The sequence below is a fragment of the Bos taurus genome, chromosome 28, assembly GCF_002263795.3.
Source record: "Bos taurus isolate L1 Dominette 01449 registration number 42190680 breed Hereford chromosome 28, ARS-UCD2.0, whole genome shotgun sequence".
NCBI lineage: Eukaryota > Metazoa > Chordata > Mammalia > Artiodactyla > Bovidae > Bos > Bos taurus.
The window spans coordinates 14,871,261-14,894,479 of NC_037355.1; the positions used below are offsets into that span (position 1 = coordinate 14,871,261).

The following is a 23,219-nucleotide window of genomic DNA, read 5'->3' on the forward strand; positions in this document are numbered from 1 at the left end:
TTTATTTAACACTAATGAGGTAACTGATGAAGTTTTTAATAGAGCCACTTCAAAGGATGGTCCAGAAAAGACATTTTAAGGACCAGGATATTGAAATAAATGTACAGTGGAGGCAAAACCCGTGTGGTGTTGGTGAAGAACAAGGGCAGGAGGACAGGGAGTACTTCCAGGGGACAAAATTCACTGGCATGTGTTTAGACAAGAATGACGGAATTGGTTTCGCATGTCTACAAATTACAGAGTTGTAGAATATATTCCGCAAAATCGGAAGAAGACAACCAGCAGAGTGTGCTATAGATGGTTCATAGTTTTCCACTGAAGCACACATTTTTCCCTATAAATAACTGCCAAAAGGAGAATATCAGTGGCAGCTTATAGACTTTAGAATATTTGTCAAAATACTTACGGGCTGAAAATTGCTTTATGTAATCAATTTTATTGTTTGAGAGTACAAATAGCCTTTAGGTGTTTTAGACTTGTAACAATTCTCTAATATTTATGCTCTTAGCTGTCTGCTTATCACTATCTTAACCGATACATATCTCTCTCCAAAAGTAGCTCTAGAGAGGATAAATAGTTCTCTGACTTAAAAATTCTTTCTTATGTTTTCAGTGTTTTCACTGATATGAAAACTGATCTTACTTTAATATTTTATAACTAGATTTTAACTTGATAAATCTTTTGGAAGAATTCTTGTCTAAGATTTATGCATTTTACTATATGTGTATAGTAAAAGTATACATACTAATGGTGAGTGAGACTTATACATACAGATAAATGTGATAGGACAAGATTGATAAAACAGTAATTTCCTATGTTCCAATTTTAATCTTTCTAGTGTTGGATATTCTCTTTGGTGACACTTGGCTTCTTTGAATTAGCTTTGAAATGTTTAGCATTAAATGGTGAGGGGTCAAGATTTGACCCCCTTTCTTCATCCCATACTTAGAATACCATATCTTTGGAAATACAGTGAATATGAACCAGGTTTAGTTACCTTATTAATCATCGTTTTAAAATACCTAGACTTTCTGTGATATAGGCTCCACACTTGAATACAAGTAAAACAAATGTTACCACATTTGCATGTGAAGCAATCATTTATTTAAAAATATTCTGTCCCTTCACATATAAAATATTTAATAATGGGCTTCTCTGACTGAACAGCAGCAATATATTAAATAAATATAATATTTTAAAATATTAGAATATTGCATTTTAAGGAGCATATTAAGGAATGTACAAAGAAGAACATTATACTAGAAGTCAAGAAGATGAATCCATGTACACTTATGCCATTAGCTAGCTGTGTAATCTTTGCATGTTTCTTGATCAAATCGGGCCTTTTTTTTTTTTTTTTACATCTGAAGAATAAGAGATTTGAAGATAGTAATTGCTAAATATCTTTAAACATTTTAGCTAGGAATTTAATAAGTTCTTCCACACTGTTTACAGTTGACTCAAGTTATACTGCTACATTAATTCATCTTCTTCCACCCACCCGTACCTCTCTTCCTCCTTTCCTTTCTTAGGATGTTCCAACAAAACTGGTGGCAAAAGCTGTTCCCTTGCCGATGACTGTCCGTGGACACTGGTTTTTGAGCCCAAGAACTGAGTATACAGTAGCAGTGCAGACTGCCTCAAAACAAGTTGATGGTGATTATGTTGTGTCTGAATGGAGTGAAATTATAGAATTCTGCACAGCAGGTAAGAGAACTGGGTACAAATATGGGGGGGGGTGCTTATTTAATAGTTCCTGGAAAGCTAATTATAGAAAGTATATTTTTGTAATTATTAAGTGATATTTATTGCATTGGTCATTTTTACATTGCCAGTAGCACTGTGTGATAGAACAAACTGATAGAGAGAGTGGAGGTTCTCAGCAAAAGCTGGGTAATGGCATTAAATTATTTCTGTGCTACATGCACAGTTTGATTTTTCAAAGTAAAGGCTTTAAAAATAAAAATTGATGCAGTATGAAAATATATTCAGCATATTTTGAGATTCATTTTGAGAGGGAGAAAGATCTTTTTTCTTCCTTTTTTTCATTTATTTTCACACTCTTGAAAGAAGGAAACCAGAAACATCATTCTCTAATTTAAGGAAATGAAGGCAGATCACAATGACTTTACTTAACAGAAATGTTATTGGACTTTTCACTTGAATGCTGATCATCTCTCTCTAAACTCATGTCGTGTGAGTTTGTGTGTCTCTGCTTCATGAAAGTACCTCATAGCCATTTGGCATTGGGGTGTCTAATGTAGAAAGCCCGTCCCTCTTGATCTTGAATTGTATCTTAATAGCCCAATGGGTTGAAAAGGTTACCATAACCATTCATATCGTATATTTATATACCTGTTTATTCATTCAGTCAAGAAACAAATATTTATTGAGCACTTAAATAGATGGTGAAGGGACACAAAGACATAGCTACCTGAATACATCTGTCATCCATTCTTTCTGTCTCTTAGAATAGGGCTTTGTTTCCTCTTTGTCTAGGTGATTGTTTCCTCTATAAAACTGTAGAAAGAGGCTAAATGTTTGTTTCCACACAAAGGAGCTTGTAGAAAGTCTTAGACACTTGCCTCACCTATTGCAGGTTGCTTAGCAACTTCCCCAGCTGAGGCATCCTTCAGATAAATCAGCTATTTTTTCCCCATAGCCTCACAGTAGATTTACTTCAGACTCAGGATGTGCTTAGCTACTGCTTTATCTCAATATCTTTTTTTTTTTTCTTAATTTCAAACTCAGTATAAAATTTCCCATGTGGATATGTAGAATGGATGAAGTTTTAATGCTTAATTATTGTGATTTTATCTTCAACCTTTTTTGTTCTGTGAGGAAGCTGCTAAGGATCTCAGTGTATGAGAGCGAACAAAATAGTATCCCTCTGGTGCTATATTTCTTCCTAAGATGTCGTAGTTGTAAGATCCACCACTTTATGTATTGATAAGAAAAAATTAAACTGCCAATTAAACTGTGAAACAGTGTTTTCTTATTACATATACTAGACTCATGTCAGAGATGCTGAAATGTGGGGAAAATATATTTTAGAATAGATATGATATACATCATAGTCCAGTAGTCAGTAATTAAATTGCTAAAGATTTCAACATTGTATTAATAGTGTGTAAAGAATTCTCATTTTACCTGCATTTTATGTGTCACATTAGAATTACTGTATCCCCTCAACTTTTCTCCTGAATTAAAATTCCTCCTTGGAATCCACCTCACGCTTACTCTTTTTACACATCTTTCCACTTGCCCTGATTCCATCCTACCAGGGATGTAGACACAGTAAAAGACACAGTAGCTTTTGACATTGTTTTAATACATGCTATTTTCCATAGAATTGTACCAAACAGCATCGTAGTAGTCATTTTTTAAGAAGCTATAATGTACCTCCTAAAACCCCACTTGACACTAAGGAAAAATGAGATAATATTTCTTCCTTAGCTTAAGGAAGACCTTTGGCATTTTCAGTTCAGAAATACCTGTCTAGATACTCCATTCTATAATCTATATGACTACATGAGTACATGTTTTATTTCTATGTATATAAAGAAAGACCTTTAGTTTTCTTTCTTTCCTTTAGAGTGATTGATCTGTTGCTCTTTTATTCAAGTATATCCCCTAAATATTCTAAGGAAGTTTTAGGGGTAAATAATAAGGAAAATGCCAGCTTATTTTAAATGTGCCACAATATTTTTCTATAAATCATTTTGTTTCCATGAGTAAAATCTAAGAATTTTTTTCAAAGCTTGTTGTTTCAGTTTATTAAAATAATTCAGAGCCTGTTTCACCTAAGCTTTATCAATCACCTTTACTCTGTAAATCTTAGAAAGCTATCTTATATATTGTCTTTTAACCTAGACATCTAATTCACTCAAAATTTACTGAGCATATATTGTATGCTATGCACTGTGCAAAGTACTGGAAATAATACAATGCCACTGACCAATCTAGTTTAATCGGAGACACAGATAAAACCCCATAATAAGTCACAGCTGTCTATATATTACCTCTTCCCTTAGACTGAATTCTTTGAGAGGAAGAGGAATTTTTTTATCTTTTCAATTGATCATTCATTTAATTTTGCACAGTGTCTTGTATATCACGTGTCCTAATCTAAATAAATGTTCATTGAGCCAGTGACACAGTGAGTACACTATGCTGCCATGAGTAGTTCAACTAGATTGCTTTCATTTGGAAAGTCTTGAAATCTTTATAGACCAAAATTTTTGCTTAGATTCTAGAACAGGAGTTTGGCAACAATCCTCAATTTTCAAAACAAAAAGCTGGTAAAGAGATCAGCTTACTGTGAGAGATGCTTTATATTTTCACGAGCTCTTGTGTACTCAAAACTACCAACTAGTAGCCAGAGACGTAGTCTCTAAGTTACTAGCTTTATGGACATTTGGCAAATCATTAAACTGTGGCAGGCTTCAATCTCTGCATCAATAAAATGGTTATATTTAATCTGTCTTCCCAGCCTCATAGATTTAGGGAGTAAATTAGATGACCATTGTTATTATTATTATTACTCCTTTAAATTATATTTGCTATTGCTTTCAGGTTACAATTAGATGACCATTATTATTATTACTCCTTTAAATTATATTTGCTATTGCTTTCAGGTTACAATCTTTTATTTGATTCAGCAGCTGATGGAAGAAAGGCTAGTGTGGTGCTGATTGACATTACTCGAATCCGTGTTCCTTATTTAACACTTTGGTTTCAGGATCTTTAATTTCAGCGAGTGAAAAAAATGCAAGTGTATAACACTTTGGTTTCAGGATCTTTAATTTCAGCGAGTGAAAAAAATGCAAGTGTATTCTTAAAAACAACCATAAACAGAAATATTTTTGTAGAAAAAATGTGCCACAAAGACAGTGAATGTTTTCTTTTTAAGTGCAGTTTCTTATTTACTGACATGAGTTTCGCAAAAGAGTATTTGAATAATCTACAAATTATTAAGCATGCAGTCAATACTTTTGATAGTGTATTTTTAATAACAAACTTTTTTGTTATTTTCAGACTATTCAAAAGTTCATCTAACACAACTGTTGGAGAAGGCCGAAGTGATTGCAGGACGGATGCTCAAATTTTCTGTTTTTTATCGTAACCAGCACAAAGAATATTTTGACTACATTCGGTAAGAATCGAAAAAGATACATAATGATTTGCTTTACTAAGTGCCATTCCAAATTCTAGGCTCAGGTTTCCCTTGAGTCTGCTTCTGTTAAATAGGAATTTTAGTTTTCTTCTCAAAATATTTAATTATACTGACTTTTATTTCCTAGAATAATTAAGTAAAAGAAAAAAATCAGATCATGGGATTTTTTTTTTTTTTTTCCACTTCACTTAGATTCCTTTCTGTGATCACTTGTAATACCAACTCCTATCTGTTTGGGTGGAAGACCTTAAGCCGCCAAGGTTAAGGCTGATGAGCATGTCACGGACTCCTCTGATTCCCAGTAACTCAGTACCTTCTGTCTCATACCAACTAATGAAATTTCTCCTGAAAATGAGAGAATAAAAGGGTGACTGTCTCATGAGATACGGTGAATTAGGCGGGATTGTCAGGCTTCTGCCAACGTAGAAATCTCCCAGCTATTATACTGTGTTAATTATTCACGAGGGAAATCTTATTTACTTTTGAATTCTAGTGTTCAGTATTATTTTTAAGTTATCCTGTGTTTGTCCCTGAAAACAGTTTCCCAGAATTAAAAAGAATTCCATGTCACAAGTAGTTTTAATACTTACAGCCCTTTCATATTTGTAGAAGAGAATTTCAAGAGAGTAAATGGGTAGATGTGTGTTTTTAAGAAGCCTTTGACAGTGCTGTACAGGTTCTAAAACTTCTACACAGTAATCCCTATAATCTGTCATTTTAAAAGCCTTGCTCTCACTTTTTAAACTCCTGATGGGATTGTATATGAAAAAAATTTAGGAAGGTTTGTTGTTTTGTTTCATAACTCTCTAGTTTTTCTTAAATCAAGATGATGGTTCCAAATCTAAATAAGCTCCAAGCTATGGAAAATGCAAAGGGAAATAAAGAGACAGAGGTGAATTTAGGCATGCATGTTCTTCAAAATAAGTGCTTTGCAATATCATATATTTTGATCATGAAAACAATTCCTGCCTTATGTTTGAATAGCCTATAAATACAGAGTTTACTCTATAATTCTCTTTCTGGTAAATTATTTACTCTTGAGTCTATATAATTTATGGAAAATGCTGTTCACATAATTTATAGAATATAAACTGAGAGAGAATACAAAGTATTATACTTGTCAGTTGTTGTATGGGAATAACCACATATGACTTAACAAGAAAGGCATTTCTTTATATTTGTTAAGCATAAAATTAGAAATAAAAAAGATCCACTGTTGCTATTTTCTTTCCAAATAAATACAGCAATGGAATAAGTAAATAGACCTTTGGTACTAGGCTTAGCCCTGGAAGGCTGCCAGCGTCAATCTTAGGTGGCCACTGGAGGTCACTGTTTCTCTGACTTTTCTCTGTCCTTTGGCCTGTTTTCAGGTCCTTAGATAACTCTAGAATTTGCTCCATCTGTTTTCAAAAGTTCTTCCAAGAAGAAAAAAGATAAAGACAGAAAGTATGGAAAATGGAAAGAAAATTGTTGTATATATTGTATGATTGATTCCAATATACTAGTATAAAAGGTGTATTTACTAACAGGGAAATTTACCTTTGTTGGATTTTCCATGATAGTTGTAAAATCCATGAAAGTTAAATTTGATACAGTTTATATACATATACTTCAGTATGTATACATAAAATATATTTGCCAAGGCATGAGTACAGTCTTTCAACACTGATTTTTAAAAAGTTGTGTTAACTGAAACCACATTAGCATCAATGGATCTTGATTTTCTTTTTATGTAATGCATTCTAATCAGGGCACACTGTATCAGAATTCATTTAAAATGTCATCTTGTTATTCACAGTGCTTGACTAGAAAGGAACCTTTCACTTACCTGACACACTTTCCAAATCAGTATGAATTATGAAAAATCCCTAGATAAATTCTGCATCAGTCCACATGGAATGAACTCGTTTTGATCTCTCCCTCTAGGAGTGAATTCCTATATGAGTACTGCTTTATGTTACCCCAGATCAAAATACCACTTTTGCTCTTCCTCCTTGAAGTTCCCTAGGCGGCTTACTTGTCCTTAAAATACCTTTCTGTATCTTAAAGGTTTCCCTCCAGGGATCCCCTGATATGGGTAGACACGTGTAGGATTTCCATCAGTGTTCGGTGGTAGATTGCATATTCTGAGTTGATGTCTGTCACCGATAGTAAGACATTTCTCCTAGCCTAAGTTCCTGTTTATCTGTTTTCTGCTGTTACTACCTCATATAATTGCACTTGTAGATTTATGCAGAATACATGTCATATTAATAATTGGGTTTTGTTCTTGAGAATGTAATGAGGTAAGAATTTCTGATTCAGGACAAGATAGAGTAGACCTATTTCTCCCTTTCCTCCTACTACATACAATTAAAAACCAGGAGTGTTACCTATATAAAGCAAACGTAAGAGTCTGAAAGGTGGAAAGAAGGTCAACGAGTTAGGGACCTTGGGACCCGAAGGACAACACAGTGATGGATTTTCTGTTTAGCTCTCGTTCTGGACTAGATGCTAGTCATCAGCTCACATCAGTGGGCACAGACGAAAAAAATACCTGCCCCAAAAGTCTTCTGTGTTTACCCAAGTGAATCGGAAAGGGGCAGCCTTGAAGGCAGACTTTGTAGACAATAACTGCCTTTACTCCAGCTAAACACCACAGAAAAAGTATTTTTCTCCACACCACCAGCCACAGCCAGGTAGGAAACCTAGTCTTGCATCTTCCAACTGTTAGGAACCACCTTCCCCTCCTCCTCTACCCCTTGTTGCGGTAGCATCAGAGAATGCTAATGGGGAGCTGGTGTTTACAACCCACACCAGTGGCAACGAGTTGCCTGTCAGCCTTCCCACTGGGCTGGTGTCAGAAGGGGCCCAGTGGAAACCAGGACTCTTCATCATAGCCAAGGGATGATAATAAGGTGCTAACCCCTGCAGCGCCAGTGAAGGCCACACAGGAAGCAGTAATACCGTCTTTCTCTTTCAGACTTTCTTCACTTAGTATGGCAATCTCTAGGTCCATTGATGTTGCTGCAAATGGCATTCTTTCTGTTTTAAGACTGAGTAGTATTTATCTGTCAATGTACATTTAGGTTGCTTCTATCTCTGGACTATTGTGAATAGTGCTACTGTAAACACTGGGGAGCGTGTATCTTTTTGAATTTTCATCTTTTCCAGAGATATGCCTAGGAATGGAATTGCTGGATCGTATGGTAACTCTCTTTTTAGATTTTCAAGGAACTTCCCTACTGTTTTCCACAGTGGCTGCACCAATTTACAGCTACACCAACAGTGTGGGAGGGTCCCCTTTCTCCACATCATCTCCAGAATTTATTATTTGTAGACATTTTACTGATGGCCGTTCTCAGCAGTGTGAGAGTGGTACCTCTTGGTAGTTTTGATTTGCGTTTCTCTGATAACTAGCAATGTTAAGGATCTTTTTATGTGCCTATTGGTCATGCCTCTTTGGAGAAATGTCTGTTTAGGTCTTCAGGCCATTTTTTAATTGAATTGTTTGTTTTTTGTTACTGAGTTAAATGCACTGTTTATTTTGTAAATTAACCCCTTGGCAATCACATCGTTTGCAAATTATTTTCTCCCAGGCTGTGGGCTGTCTTTTTCATTTTGTTTTTGGTTTCCTGTGCAAAAGCTTTTAACTATGATTAAGTCCCATTTATTTATTTTTTGCTTTTATTTCTATCGCCTTGGGAAACTGACATAAGAAAGCACTGGTACAATTTATGTCAGAGAATTCTTTGCAATGTTCTAAGAGTTTTATGGTGTTCTCTTATATTTGTTTTTAAGCCATTTTACCTTTATTTTTGTGTATGGTGTGAGGGAATCTTCTAACTTCATTCTTTTACATGTAGTTGTCCAGCTCTCCCAACACCACTTGCCGAAGAAACTCTTTTTTCCATTATATATTCTTGCCTCCTCCGTCAAAGATTAATTGACTGTAGGTGTATGGGGTTTTTTCCTGGACTCTGTTCTGTTCCATAGATCTACATGTCTATTTTTTGTGCTGTTATCATGATATTTTGCTTACTGTAGCTTTGCAGTATTGTCTGAAGTGTGGGAGGGTTATGCCTCTAGGTTAGTTCTTTTTCCTTAGGATTGCCACAGCAATTCTGAATCTTTTATGGCTCCATATAAATTTTAGGATTACTTGTTCTAGTTCTGTGAAAAATTTCATGGGTAATTTGATAGGGGTCATATTAATTTGATAGGGATCCAATTAAATGTAGACCGCTTTGGGTAGTATGGACATTTTCATAATATTAATTCTTGTAGTCTAAGACCATGGGCTATCTTTCCATGTCTCTTATTGTCTCTCTCGTTGGTATAATTGAATGGAAGGGACCAAGGAGCAGGAAGAACTGCATGACGAAGGTCCAGCCCAGTGGGAGGTGAGAAGTGTAGAGAAAAGAGCTGAGTGTGGTAAAGGGAGATACCAGCTCTATTCTAAACAAAATGCAAGCAAGATGACCTGAGTAGTCAACTGGAAAGTGAAAGTGAAAGTGAAGTCCTGTCCGACTCTGCAACTCCATGGACTGTAGCCTATCAGGCTCCTCCATCCATGGGATTTCCCAGACAAGAATCCTGGAGTAGATTGCCATTTCCTTCTCCAGGGGACCTTCCCGACCCAGGAATTGAACCCAGGTCTCCTGCATTGCAGGTAGACGCACTGGGCCTGGGTTAAAAAACTGAAGCAAAAAAAATAAAACAAGATGCTTTTGTACTGATGTACATGGACAACACTCACTTTAGACCTAAATTCTGGCAGACTTTGAAGAAACATTCAGCATGTTTAACCAGCGTTGTCAGTCCAGTTTTCTCTTCCCCAAATCACTTCTAAAACCCAGTAGGCTTATAGTGGATGTGATTTCAGCCATAACATTTCTCATTCCACTTTTGTTTTCCTGGCCAGGAAATTTATCATGTTAAAAGACCTCCAAGGTTTGTAGCAGAGCATTCTTACCTTAGGGTCACAGCTGGAATTTAGCTTTTTGTAAGTAATGTCAAAAGATGCTTTCTCCTTGATCTGATTGTAGGATGGATGAGCACCCAGGCTCTTTAACAGTAGACAGTTGACTCGTAGTCTGTCACCATTCAACTCTGTACATGAGTAGCTCTACCACCACCGTACCAAGCAGTGACCATTTATTTTCTCTTGCAGAGAACATCATGGGAATGCTATGCAGCCCTCTGTCAAGGATAACAGTGGCAGCCATGGCTCTCCTATCAGTGGAAAATTAGAAGGCATCTTCTTTAGCTGCAGCACTGAATTCAATACTGGGAAGCCACCCCAGGATTCGCCTTACGGAAGATACAGGTTTGAGATTGCAGCAGAAAAACTTTTTAACCCCAATACTAACTTATACTTTGGGGACTTCTACTGTATGTACACTGCTTATCATTATGTGATTCTGGTCATTGCTCCTGTGGGATCACCAGGAGATGAATTTTGTAAGCAGCGCCTTCCTCAACTAAATTCCCAGGATAATAAATTTCTGACCTGCAGAGAAGAAGATGGGATGCTGGTTTACCACCATGCCCAGGATGTCATTTTAGAAGTCATTTACACTGACCCCGTGGGTCTTTCTCTAGGCACCGTGGCAGAAATCACTGGTCATCAGCTCATGAGTTTATCTACTGCAAATGCAAAGAAAGATCCCAGCTGCAAAACCTGTAATATTAGTGTTGGACGTTAATGCCCACTTTTCTTATTCTCAGTCCCCCTTTCTTCCCGTAGGAGCCCTGATCCTCTGTTGTCCATTTTCGTCACCCAGATGTTTTCCACTGAAGCATGCACATGCCACTGTCACCAAGAGCGAGCCACCACTTCTCAGATTTCCGAGCTGTTGTAGTGTTCCCTGTTCCCTACCCTTCCCCCGACTGTGAGAGATGAGCTGTCCTAAGTTGTTTCTGACACCCTCTTGCCTAGATGCTGCAATGGTTTTATTTTTCCTTTATGCCAAACATAACCAAACTATTATATAAACTGCTTTAGTAAAATACAAAATAATGGCTTATAAATGGTGTTTAAATATGCTCTCATTTTAATCTACTGAACAAATATTGGGATAACTCCAAACCGCATGAAAAAGTGTAATTGCAGCATGAGTTAAACCTTGAAGCCTAGAATTGTCAGCACTTCCAACTTGTTGTTTGACAGTGTTATTTATGTTATTTATATTAGCTAACAGGAAACAACTACTGTGTTTCAACATAATAAATATAATAGAAAAATATTTTATTTGTATTGTTGTATAAAATATTTACAATCTTATAGAATATATAGAGTTACATCTTAATAGCAATTGTATACATGTCACGAAACCATTTCTCTTATCAAAGATGTAGTTTGTAAACCTCAAATAGTTGTGTATCTGTCCTGTTACAAGTACATAACTTTAATTAAACAAATTTGTGAAGGACATTATTCTGATTCATAAAGGTTATAAAATATCAGGTAAATATAGGTAAATATAGAGACAACAATAAGCCTCTGAAACCATCTGCTTCAGAAAGAGTCAATATTAATCCCATCCAAACTATATGAAAATGTGAATTTGTTCACCATTGTGCTTAAACATTACAGAAAAGAGAACTACAAACGTGGCTGGTATGAGAGAGAAAATGTGGACCTTTTACTTATTTTTACAAAAGCAAAATAATAAACGTGGTTTAATACAAAATAACAAAACAATATACACTGAAGTTAATGACACAAATAAAGTACTCAGGCTTCTTTTCCAAGCTGTTACAGCAAACATTTTCTAAACCTTTCATTTTATACAGAATGAGGAACAACTATAGTTCATGGGAAAATTTTTTGACTTTACAAAGTATAGACCTTGGAACATTAAGAAAAACACATATTCCCAATGGAAAAATAGTTTATATAATCTTATAGTAAAGAAAAAGATTAGCTATATAACTATGATCACATTAGATTATATGCTACAGACACATCTATCCAAAATACCTATTTTCCAATTTTAATACAATATTTTATTTTAATATAAACATCTGTCAGTTATAAACAAAGATAATTCACAAAGTACATGCTATCAGAATGAACTTTGGTAATCAGAAATGTAAAATTTTAAGGAACAGATAAAATAATGTGCTATTTTTATATAGAAATAAAAAATTAGCAGTGACACATTCTAGTATATTTTAGGGTGCTGAAAGCCTAGCAGACTTATGGGACAAGGTCGTAGATTTTTTATCACTTAAAAATCTATTAGAGTTTCAGATAAATTACATTCTTACTAACTGTATCCCTTTCTATGTAAAATGAGTTTCTTTTGTTCTTATTGATTTTTAAAAATCATGCTCTTTCCATATGTCAGTATAAGCAGTCTTTGGACATTAAGTAGACTTTCTCTAACCAGTGGTCCATTTAACAGGTGGACGCTTTATATTACCTTAGGTTTGATAAAATAGATGTTTTCTGAAGTAATTATACTGACTCTGCATTTTCTCCTTGACATGGAGAAGGCTGAAGTTTATCTTCCAATTATATGTTACTTACTGTATTTTCCCCCATTTTAATCCCTTCTATTCATGTATAATTACACTTGCCATCCATTCTTAACAACAGCTAAAACTCCCACTAAAGTGCTTCAGTTTTCAGTTGTCATACTACTTAGCAAGAACGGCAGAGGAAAATAAACTTGCCTTATTGCAGGTGAAAGTGATCACAAACATTTCCTGAACCTCAAATAGTTTTGGCCACATCTTGCTTGCTGATGAGGACCTCTAATAGTCTCAGTTTGGCTTTTATATGCTTGTATTCATAGTACTCATCTGCCATTGGTATCCGATCTTCCTTTTGTGGACTTCTGCAAAAAAAAAAAAAAAATATATATATATATATATATATATATATATATAAAATCCATTAGTTCATTAATGAACCAAGTCATTAAAAAGCCTTTTTTAACTCTTGTGAGAAAAGGACAGGGTAGCAATTTCCGCTAGATTTTTGCATCAAGTCTCTTTTCCTCTTCATTCATTCCCTCTTCCATGTGTTACTAGGTTTCAATGTAATAGTGCCCTGAGAAGTTAATTATTATAAGTGTTTTGCAAATACATTGTCCAGTGCATAGACATATAACACTGGGGAAGTGGAAAGGTCTGTGGGAAATAAAAACCAGAACCCTCAAGATATTTTTTTACCCAGTCTTTCTCCTAACATCCAAGCCTGTGCAGAATATTCAGCCCTTATAGTGATAGTTGTTTAAAATATCAACCTAAAAATACTACGAAAATTACATTAACAGAAATAACTTATAAATCTATGGTAATAGGAGGGAAAAGCTCAGTAGCTACCTTACAAACATGAATTATTTCTAAACTTTATTGTAATTATAGTACTATGTCTGTTAATGTATAGAAGAGACACAGAGAAGTTCCTTTAAGGAATCTGAGTCTAAATTGTAGTGGTTCTTTGCACACTAATTCTACTAAGACTAGGCTAAGGATCATGCACATTTTTATACATATGCCTCCTGCCAGATGTTCTTAACATTTACTTTGAAGAATAATTGGGTAACATCTGGAGTTAAAATCATCTGCCTTCCCAGAAAATTACATTGCCAGGATATATTTTCTAAAGGACAAGAGTTAGTTCAGGATCTCCTTAGTTAATAAAGATGGCCAATTGCTTTTAAAATATTTCCACTCATGACTTTGAAATACAAGGACTGGAAAACCCAGATGAAGTCACCACCATTGCTACTGAATATAAACACAGATATTCTCTAATATAACTATAGCTGAAAATGGGTAAAAAGCAAACAACATATACCCCTTCTATTTTACCAGTATATAAAGTTATATTTCTTACCAATAAAAGAACAGCTAACAGTACACATAGATTTGTGTACTGTTCTGAGTTCTGAACTAGAAATTTCAGGGCAGTATATATAGTGTTACAACACCAGTAGATAACTATATTCTTTGGGAATCTATACAGAGTCTTCCCTGAAATCTCTAGTTCAGAACTCAGAACAGTATACAAATCTATAGCCAGAGTTCCTCTCAGACTAACATAATTCCTTTGACTCCATTCTGTATTCTGGGCCAAACTTATCATAACTGGGTATCTAAATACTACCTTAATTTGTGTAAACATACCTAAGTGAAGAAATAGTCTAATTTATAGGGAAACACTAATAGTTCGCGATGCAATTATCTCTGGTCCAGCACACTCCCCTTTAGCTAATAAACAAGAATGCATTGTACTAAGTATTTCCTTAACCACTTTTCTTATTATATAAAACATACATAAGCATTTAGCACAGGTCCTGGCTCATAATTGTTAAGGTCATATCTAGATAATTATGCTTCTTGCATAATGACTATTACCAAGAACATTTATAGAACATTACATTTTTTAATAATCTATTTGCATGGTTATTTTACCTATGGACAGGTAACCCTTCCCAATGAAATGTTTTAGAAAAGCAAGATCTGTATTTCGTAGCCATTCAACTATTTGATTTTGCTTGTAATATGGCACCGCTTCTGCATTTAGTTTAAGTGTATTACCACAAGAGGGCAGATAACCTCAACCAAATAGTAAGCATATCTGAAGTGGGTTTCCTACTCACTGGTGCATTTAACATACTACACATAGAACATAACTAACTTCCCTGGATGTCAGAGGCGTGCCAAATACCACTGCAGACCCATTTGGCAGGACTAATAACACACCAGAAGGTTCTCAAACTCTTTAAATTGCCTGTGTTTGGATAGGTTAAAAAATGTAAAAGTTGTATAGGAATTTTGTAAAGGAAAAAAAGAAAACAAATCGTTTTATATTCTGAATTTAACAACCACATAACATTTCTCATTAGATAGTTACCATCAGCAGAAAGATAGGTCACTTGGACTTATATAACAGTCAACTTAGAACAAAGAACTAACATGGGCTGAAAGATCAAATAGATTTATTTAAGGTTTGATTCAATAGTTATAATGGGATTTATTATGCAAAGTTAGGGAATTTAGGGAGTTCATCTTTTATTTTTTTAAAGATTCATGTCTTATACTTGATAGCTACAGCCTCCTATAAAACATACCCAATAATGATACTACCCAAATGTTGCATTAGACAAACGCTAGTTGTAAGTCACTGGAAATTATGTCTTGTATAAAGTCACTGTTACTGCAAAAAAACAAAAAATAAACAAAAAAAAAATCCGAGCTTACTCCTAACTCTTAGTTCTCTAGGAGTTATTAGCTTAAAAAATATCTCTGCCCACACTTACCTTCCTGTTTGTTTAAAAAACTGTTCCTCAAATTCTCTCAAGGCTTTCCGAAGTCTCTTCTTATCAGCCCTAGTTTCTCGGAGATGGTCAAGAAGTACAGGCCTGTATCAGGTAGAATATATATTTGCCATTATGGAGCTCTGGCATAACTGAGAGAGATGAGCAGAGTTAGCTATTTAGCAAGAAGCTATTATGATACAGAAGTGTTCTACTTAAAAGAGTGCCTTTTGAATAAGGATGACACATGTAGAGCCTGACCAGAGGGGAACACATGGCAGGGGGCATCACAGAGGATGAAAATAACATCATCAGAAGATGGAAAGGACAGATGGGAGGCAAGCAGACTGAGTCCATTATAAAAAGTGGGGACAGTAAAGGCCACATGAGTGCATGAGGGAGAAAGCATTTTGGAGGCACACTCATCAGTTTTCTGGTGACAGACTGAAGAGAGGCTAGAGGGAGAGATTTTAAAAAGAAGTCTACTCTGAATCTCCACTGTAGGGGGAATATCAAAACCCTTGGGAATGAAACAAAGCCCCAAAGAAAGCTATAATTACATTGCAGATTCTACTTACTTCATTCTAAGAGAGAAAAGTCAATTACTGACTTGAGAGCAGGAGGCTTTACCTGGGGAGCTTGTGTCTGGTTTCAGAAACTCTGTGAACTCCCTGAAATCATATATGGGCATTTTCTATAAAGAAAATGATTCCATTGCTTTCCAAAGAGCCCCACACACTCCCTCCCACCCACCCCCCTCAAAAAAAGTACACTTGCTTTAGAACAGCCTGCCAGCCAACCAAGAAAGAGGAGAAAAGGAGGGAAGAAGGAGAGAAGAAGTCAGGGAGGGAGGGAAAGAGGGAAAAATGGAGGAAGAGGGAAGATTGATGTTCTGCTTCCAAACAGGTCACTCTTCTCTCAGTTGAAACTGCGGTGCCAGCTGATAACAAGCACACTAAAAATCTCAGCTTACAACTTAGTCCTTGGTCTTGTCTCAGGTATTTGTGGGGATTCCATCCCTTTCTTGGGGCATATATACTCACCACACTGTTAAATGTGTTTAAAAAAACTCATAATCTGGCCTATAATATACAAATGAAAGAAGGCCAAATGATCAGAGGAAGGCCAGCTACTGAATAATATTAATAATGACACTAATGAAAATCCAAATGGCTCCTGACTGAGGACCCATTAGAAGAAAAAGGTCAGCTCATTTACTTAAATCCCAGTCTGGCAAAACCATTTTATCTAAATAGAATAGATGAGAATAAAGGTCCTGACAACTTTTGGCCCAACACAGAATCCCAATTCCTTTTGTTCTAGCATCATCAAAGGCCAACACTGCCAGGCATTAGACTGGTACCAGATCCTGCTGAAATGAGATGTAGGAGTAGAAAACTGAACATCAGCACTTATGACATCTTTAGGACCATACTGGGCTTCCCAGGTGGCTCAGACTAGATAGAGAATCTGCCTGCAGTGCAGGAGGCCTGGGTTCAACCCCTGGGTCAGGAAGATCCCCTGGAGGAGGGCATGGCAACCAACTCCAGCATTCTTGCCTTGAGAACTCCGTGGACAGAGGAGACTGGCAGGCTACAGTCCATGGGGTTGCAAAGAGTCAGATATGACTGAGCGACTAACACTTTCTTCACTTTACAAGCTTATTAGGAGCCTTGCTTCCTCATGGCTTTGTCTCCTCAGTTTCCCTGTTAGGAGGATAACCAGATTGTGTTTTCTGGTAAACGGCATTTTTTAGAGAGTGTAATAGCTCTTCTGAGTTGTATATGGTGTGTACATATAAGGTCCCCCAGACCAGAAGTAGTTCCAACATGACTCCAAGCTTAGGACTCACACTCACATGGTAGCCTCGTGTAAATTGGACATGGAGAGGGTTGGTGGTTTGACTTCCTTCTTTTCATCGGGGAGCAGGAGCTTCACGGGCTCAGTCTCATCAGAGTGTGCGAGGTGATCGCCAGCAGGAGGGTGAGATGCTGGGTTTGGCAAAGAAGGCTGCTGACTTCCCTGTGGACAGTCTTCATCAGAGTCTTCTTCCTCCTGCTTATCATAAGAAGAGTTCAGTAGAGTCACAAAGTGCTAAGTGCCTCTTAGGGAAGCAGAAACAGGAAAAGGGAACCATAAATAGACACCATGAAAACAGTAGGTGACCCCTGTGCCTACTGAGAACCAAGAGGAATGCTAGCTCCGTTGCATCAAAAGAAAGTTAGCAGAAGCTAATAAGCAAATGAAGCACCCATGCTGGGCTAAAATGCTTACCAAGCTCAGCTTCCTCTGCCGGCCAAAGAAGGCACAGACAACGGGGATGTGTTCCAGTCTGGGCTGCACTGCCTAGTAATCTTCCCTCCCCCAGACTTATGGGCCCCAGCCTCATAAGAGTTAGCATGGGTGAGCAGAGATGGACCACAGGCCTCTGTGTCCTCCTGTCGCCCAAATCAGGCCCTGGTCTGGGCTCGGATACAGAGAATACTCAGAAAATGGACAAATTCAGGGAACCACTTCATGAAGGCCAAAAACAAAATGGAGATTCTCTGTAACCTGCTTTGATAATGCTTGTCACAACCAGAAGATTTTCTTGCAAGGAAATCTGAGAACCATTCCCTGTTTTAAATTACGCTTCCTTAACGGGAAAATCTCAAAGAGTATGAATCACTATGTCTCTGTGTTTAGAGTTGTGGAAGTATAAATGTACTGGAGTATACTTAAATTTGTATCTGTTAATATTCCTTTTCTTTTAATACTGACATCTTGAGCAAGTGACTGTTCTAATATTGGTGGTGTAGGATTTGTGGTGCTTTTCTAGTTCTGTATTCCCATAAATCATTCTTAATTAAAAGTAGTCTAACCTGATTTCAGTATTCATATTTTCTATTGAAATAAATCTGCTTCTATCTTATACAGTGATGGTCAAATGGTACCAAAAACAAATGCAGCATTATTATGAAAGAACACACAAATCAATTTTCATATTAAAGGAGAAAAATTAACAACACCCAGACTAGAACGGGTTCTGTTTTGTCTAGCTGTGCTGTTGTAGATTAGGTAATGCCAAAACAATGAAACAAAATGCTAAAACTGGCTTCAAAAATAGACTCGCTATATAGTCCTGTTTAACAGTAGTTTTAATTAAGAGCCACTGTTAAGTACAGTGTGGGAGCTGAGGGAGACCTCGGTTCTACGCTGTGATACAACTGGCCGTGTGGGCAGGATATCCAGCCAAGAAGGCTTGCTTACCCTCTCCTGGTGCCGCCTCCCTAACTAAATATCAGTACAAAGCACAAGGACAGGTTAGTAGTGAAGGCAAGCTTCCCAACTTACAATTGTTGGAATAAGGGAAGGTGTGGACAAGATTTGCTTGATAATTCTGTATCGGTCATAAAGAGGCTTTATGAGGTTCTTGTCTTGCTTCGTTACCTGGAAAACATGACATTATTGTTCCTTTCTCAAACAAGAATGAAAACACATCAATGTTTTTAACAGGACCAAAAAAAAAAAAAAAGTTTTGAAGCCTAAAAGTAAGGGAATGTACTTAAATGCAATAGTAATCTTCAAAAGGTAGGTCATTGATAAGATACTGTATGAAGCACATGCCAATTTTCTTCTAGGAAAAGTTTCTTAAAGGAGAGGTCCAAGTTGAGAAAGATGTTTTTAGAGCTTACTAGAGGAATCCTCAGTGTTTAAATGGTAAGGTGCCTTTAATTATTTAATTAAAGAATTAATAATTCTTTATTTCTTCATTCTTAAAGAAACTAATGGATGACTGAGGCTATCAATTTTTCTTCTGGAACATGTATTTTATCTGGACTTTCAAGATTCTACCCACAGACACCAACCCTGTCCAGGTCTTTGTCACTACATTCTTGGATTATATGCTATCTTACTGGCTAAATCTGACATAAACTAAATATTTTGGATAAAACAGTAAACCTCTCTGGATTCTCAATTTCCTACCTATACAACAAGGATGTTGGGAGTTTAAAAAGTTCCTTCCAACCAAAAAAAGTGTATAACCTCTTGGCCCACCAATCCATTCTGCCCTTTGACTCATCCCTAAACACTACTTTTCCCATGCCACAGGTACACACAATTCTAAATGGTTTCCTACTTCCCTATTAACCATCTGCCTAACTGCCCACCCACCTACCTACCTCTCCATCCAAAATGACCAAACTCCTCTGCTTGCTCTGGTTTTCCTTCCTGATGTGTGTCCCACATGACGTTTCTATATATTCACCACACACAGACTCTGTTTCCCTCTGGCCCCGTGGATCTCACTCAGCAGGTGGTGGGAAGGAAACGGTACAAATAGCACACGGCACAACCACCCCAGGGTCCTGACTCTGCCCTCCAGAGCCCCCATGAGAACCCTGGAGGAAGAGAAAATGGCTCAAACGTGTACGGTTTCAGCCTTCTAGCTATTCTCCATTCCAGCTGAGAACCATTCTGGCCTCTGCTGATCTTTCTTCACAGAGAAAAGGAAGTGAAGCATTTCTGTATCTTGCTGCCCGGGCCTCACCTGTTGTCTGTGTTGTAGTCTTGTCTGCCCAGATAAATTACATCATGTATTTCTTCAAATTCTCATGGTCCACATGTGTATGCTTTCCTACCCCCCATCTAATAACCCAGGTTTTTATATATAGTAAAAGTAGTCTGATTTTTAGCAATCTTCATAGAAATTCCACAGGCTATCTGACCCAAGGCTCTTTTATTTTCAGTAGAAAGAAAGACCACCTGTCTATGTTCAGTTCATTTATTGGTTAAGTAACCCCAAGAACCTTTCATTTTCTAGCCCAATCATTCCTTAAAGGTTTTCTTAGTCATGATACATTTTTACACATGAAAAATCCACATATTACATGGGATTTTAACAGGTGACAAAGAAAAAAATTTCTCAATTCATAAAACACTGAAATGATCTTTTATTCAGTACCTTATTGGGACTTACATTCCATAGAAAGCCCTTTGAAAGGGGTGCATTTAACTATTATTGGCATCTCTCTATTGCAGTTTGATTTTTGTGATTTTCCTTATTTTTACAATAAAAATATTTTATATTGTCTGGATTCTACAAAAGCTAAATTTAGTCTTAAACGAGAAAAAGAAAAGAGTGACCAAAACGTAAGTTAGAATGATGAATGCTATTACAGAAAGGCTCCTCCCACAGATGCTAGATAAAAGTCAGAGCAGGCATATAACGTATGGAGTTCATCTTTCACTCGAATGATTCTGATTTACTCTTAGGGTCACTATTAAAGTAATCCCCAAAGACAGATGTGAGGGTTCAATGGCCATAAGTACAGGACACTGCCAAACTGTAATGCCTTCAGTGCTTATCCTCGAATACATTTGGACAGGACAGCAGGCTGCCTGAACAAGAAGGCTTAGTGGTGAGACATGCCAGGAGCTGTCTTCCACTCAGGGGCCTGTGGAGAGTAGCTATCACGAGGCCTGCAAAGTGGATCTTCACGGAGGAAAAGGAGTCGAGGTAGGCTCTGCAGGACAGGTACCTCCAATCAAGGGGCAGAGACACATTGGACTCAGCTATTCTTCATTCCTCGGCCACTTTCTACTGAGATTCAGACCATTTTCTCCTCTGAGTCCAATGGCTCTTTCTGAAATGCATCCTGCTCCCCAACTCTGCATATTAGTGGCTGGCTATGACATAGTAGTAGTATATAACTTATGTTTTTTTATTTAAATGGAGAAAACAAGGACCGTGTTGAATAACCTGCAAGAGCCAGAGAGAGATCCAGAGCATGAATGGGTAGTCCGATCTTAAAGATAAATTTAAGGATATAAACCTTGAAGCTAAATGACCCTTCCTTCCTGCTCCTCCATTTTTATGGCATCAGAAAAAAGACTTCAAGAAGGATAAGCAAGAGGGGACCATGCATAGAAGGAAATTTGACAAGCTTTGTTGACAACTTGACATCTCCATCGTAAAAACTGCCCCACCCCACCCCATCCAGGAGGTTATTCCAATCACCAAGGTCTGGAATGGCTGCCCCGAGCAAGCTGGTTTTCCAAGCAGAGCTGCTGCTGAGTGGTCAGCCCCAGTGTCCATTCTTTCTGGGCCCTGGTCAGACAGTCGTTAGAGAAAAAACTGCTGCAGCCTAAGTGCTTTTACCACCATCCCTGTTTCCTTTCTCCCCATGGTACTGGTCCCTGTGTTCTTTCACAGGAAACCACAGAAACATAAAAATCACTCAAATCGTCACCATATAAACAAGCTCTCTCTTGCAGAGGGAGGCAGAACTGACATTCCCCTCTCTGGACAGAGAGTGATGGGAATCCATTATTCTTTAGCCTTAAGGACTCAAGTTCTGTCAAACTTTCCCTGAGTCTGTCTCCCCAAGCCCTCACTGAGGGAGACAGTCTGTGTGGAACAAATCTGTTTCAACTAACCAGTCAGTCCAACAACACAGGAGGTCACTAGTGAACATCACCATGCAAAACAGCTGCTGGAGAGGATGGCCAGGTCAGCTCAGGTTTCCAAGCATATGCAGATCAATGTTGGCCTTGAAAAGAGAGGCCGCAAGTTCAGATAACTGGCTTCAAAAATTACACACTATATTTAATTTGGAAAATTATGGACTCTCTGAACTTTAGATTCTTAACATGCAAAATGAGGATTATTTTTAATTATCTTATGTAAATATCCCTGGCACAGAGTCAGGCAACTAAATGTTATTTAAGTCATCAAACTACTTGATTTGCGGTTACCATCAAGGTTGTAAATTACTAAAAGAGGAAACCATGGTGCTATTAAAGCATAAGTTTAATAAATAATGAGAAACTATGTCAATATGAATATGCAAAATGAAAAAAAGGATTCATAATTATGTAGACTGCTACCTTTTTTTAAGGGGCAAGTTAAGAATGTATATTGATCCTTTCTTGTATATGCCTTATATAGAAACTCCAAAAGGACACAAAAAACATTACTAACAACAGCTGCACCTGCTCAGGGGTGGGAGACCTCAGAGCTGGAGCTGGCAGACGGGGAGGAGTCTTTTTAATGTGTAGCTTTTTCTGTTCTTTCAACTATGTGAGAAAGTATCACCTATTCAGAAAATTAAAATTTTTTGAAAGGATAAATAGACAAAAGAACTTGATAGGATATTCCTTTTGGTGCCTTTTACCCTTCCTCCAATGCACAACTCACTAATCCATGATTAAATTTATTTCATCTTTATAATTATTATGTTTTTTAAAAATCTGCTTTTCTCTTCAGAGACACTACAGTTGATGAAGGGGCAGCAGTAGTAATGGTCATTACTCACCCACATGTAAATCTGTGCTGTGCGCCTGACCCCACCTACAGTTCTTGGAAGGGACAATAAAAAGGGGAGAGGTGCGAGTTCCAATTCAGCATTTCAGAGGAAGACATAAACAGGCATCATAATCAGAACTGAGGGGTGATTCACTCATTTTCAGGGCTCAATGCACACCCTGTGACCCGGAAGTGACTATCTCCAAAAATCACCCACAGATGATAGAGGGAGAAAATCACTCAGTGGCAGGATCTGAACTGACAAGGCCATGCTGTAGGGTCCCCTGCATTTGTCAGTTTTAGGATGAGCTCTGACTAAACACCAATGGCAAAAATTTCAGGAAGAGTCATAAAAAAGGCATCTCTAGAAAAGAAAGAACTCATCTTGAAAGCTTTAATATTTAATGCATTTTAAGCAGTAAAGCAAAGACCCTAAATGAAAATCATCCATCATTTTGAGTTTAAAGAAATGGGACCTAATGAGATCACCTCAAATGCT

At 37.1% G+C, this 23,219-nt stretch overlaps 2 protein-coding genes across 18 annotated transcripts in view; one reads left to right on the forward strand and one right to left on the reverse strand.

Annotated features, from left to right (window-relative positions):
* Positions 1 to 18,297, forward strand: part of PHYHIPL (phytanoyl-CoA 2-hydroxylase interacting protein like) — a 101,930-nt gene extending 83,633 nt beyond the window's left edge. For 6 of the 7 annotated variants that reach the window (XM_010820496.4, XM_010820495.3, XM_010820497.4 and 3 more), the window contains 3 exons: positions 1,533 to 1,707; positions 5,038 to 5,155; positions 10,329 to 18,297. In XM_010820496.4, coding sequence (XP_010818798.1) covers positions 1,533 to 1,707; positions 5,038 to 5,155; positions 10,329 to 10,863 — 828 coding nt within the window. In that variant the 3' untranslated portion in view covers positions 10,864 to 18,297. 7 annotated transcript variants of the gene reach the window in all.
* The window catches only part of FAM13C (family with sequence similarity 13 member C), a 137,445-nt gene continuing 125,614 nt past the window's right edge, over positions 11,389 to 23,219 (reverse strand). For 8 of the 11 annotated variants that reach the window (XM_059882588.1, XM_010820493.4, XM_059882587.1 and 5 more), the window contains 4 exon segments: positions 18,766 to 18,861; positions 17,291 to 17,490; positions 15,436 to 15,537; positions 11,389 to 13,002 (listed from right to left, as the gene is read on the reverse strand). In XM_059882588.1, the coding sequence (XP_059738571.1) occupies positions 12,879 to 13,002; positions 15,436 to 15,537; positions 17,291 to 17,490; positions 18,766 to 18,861 (522 nt within the window). In that variant the 3' untranslated portion in view covers positions 11,389 to 12,878. 11 annotated transcript variants of the gene reach the window in all.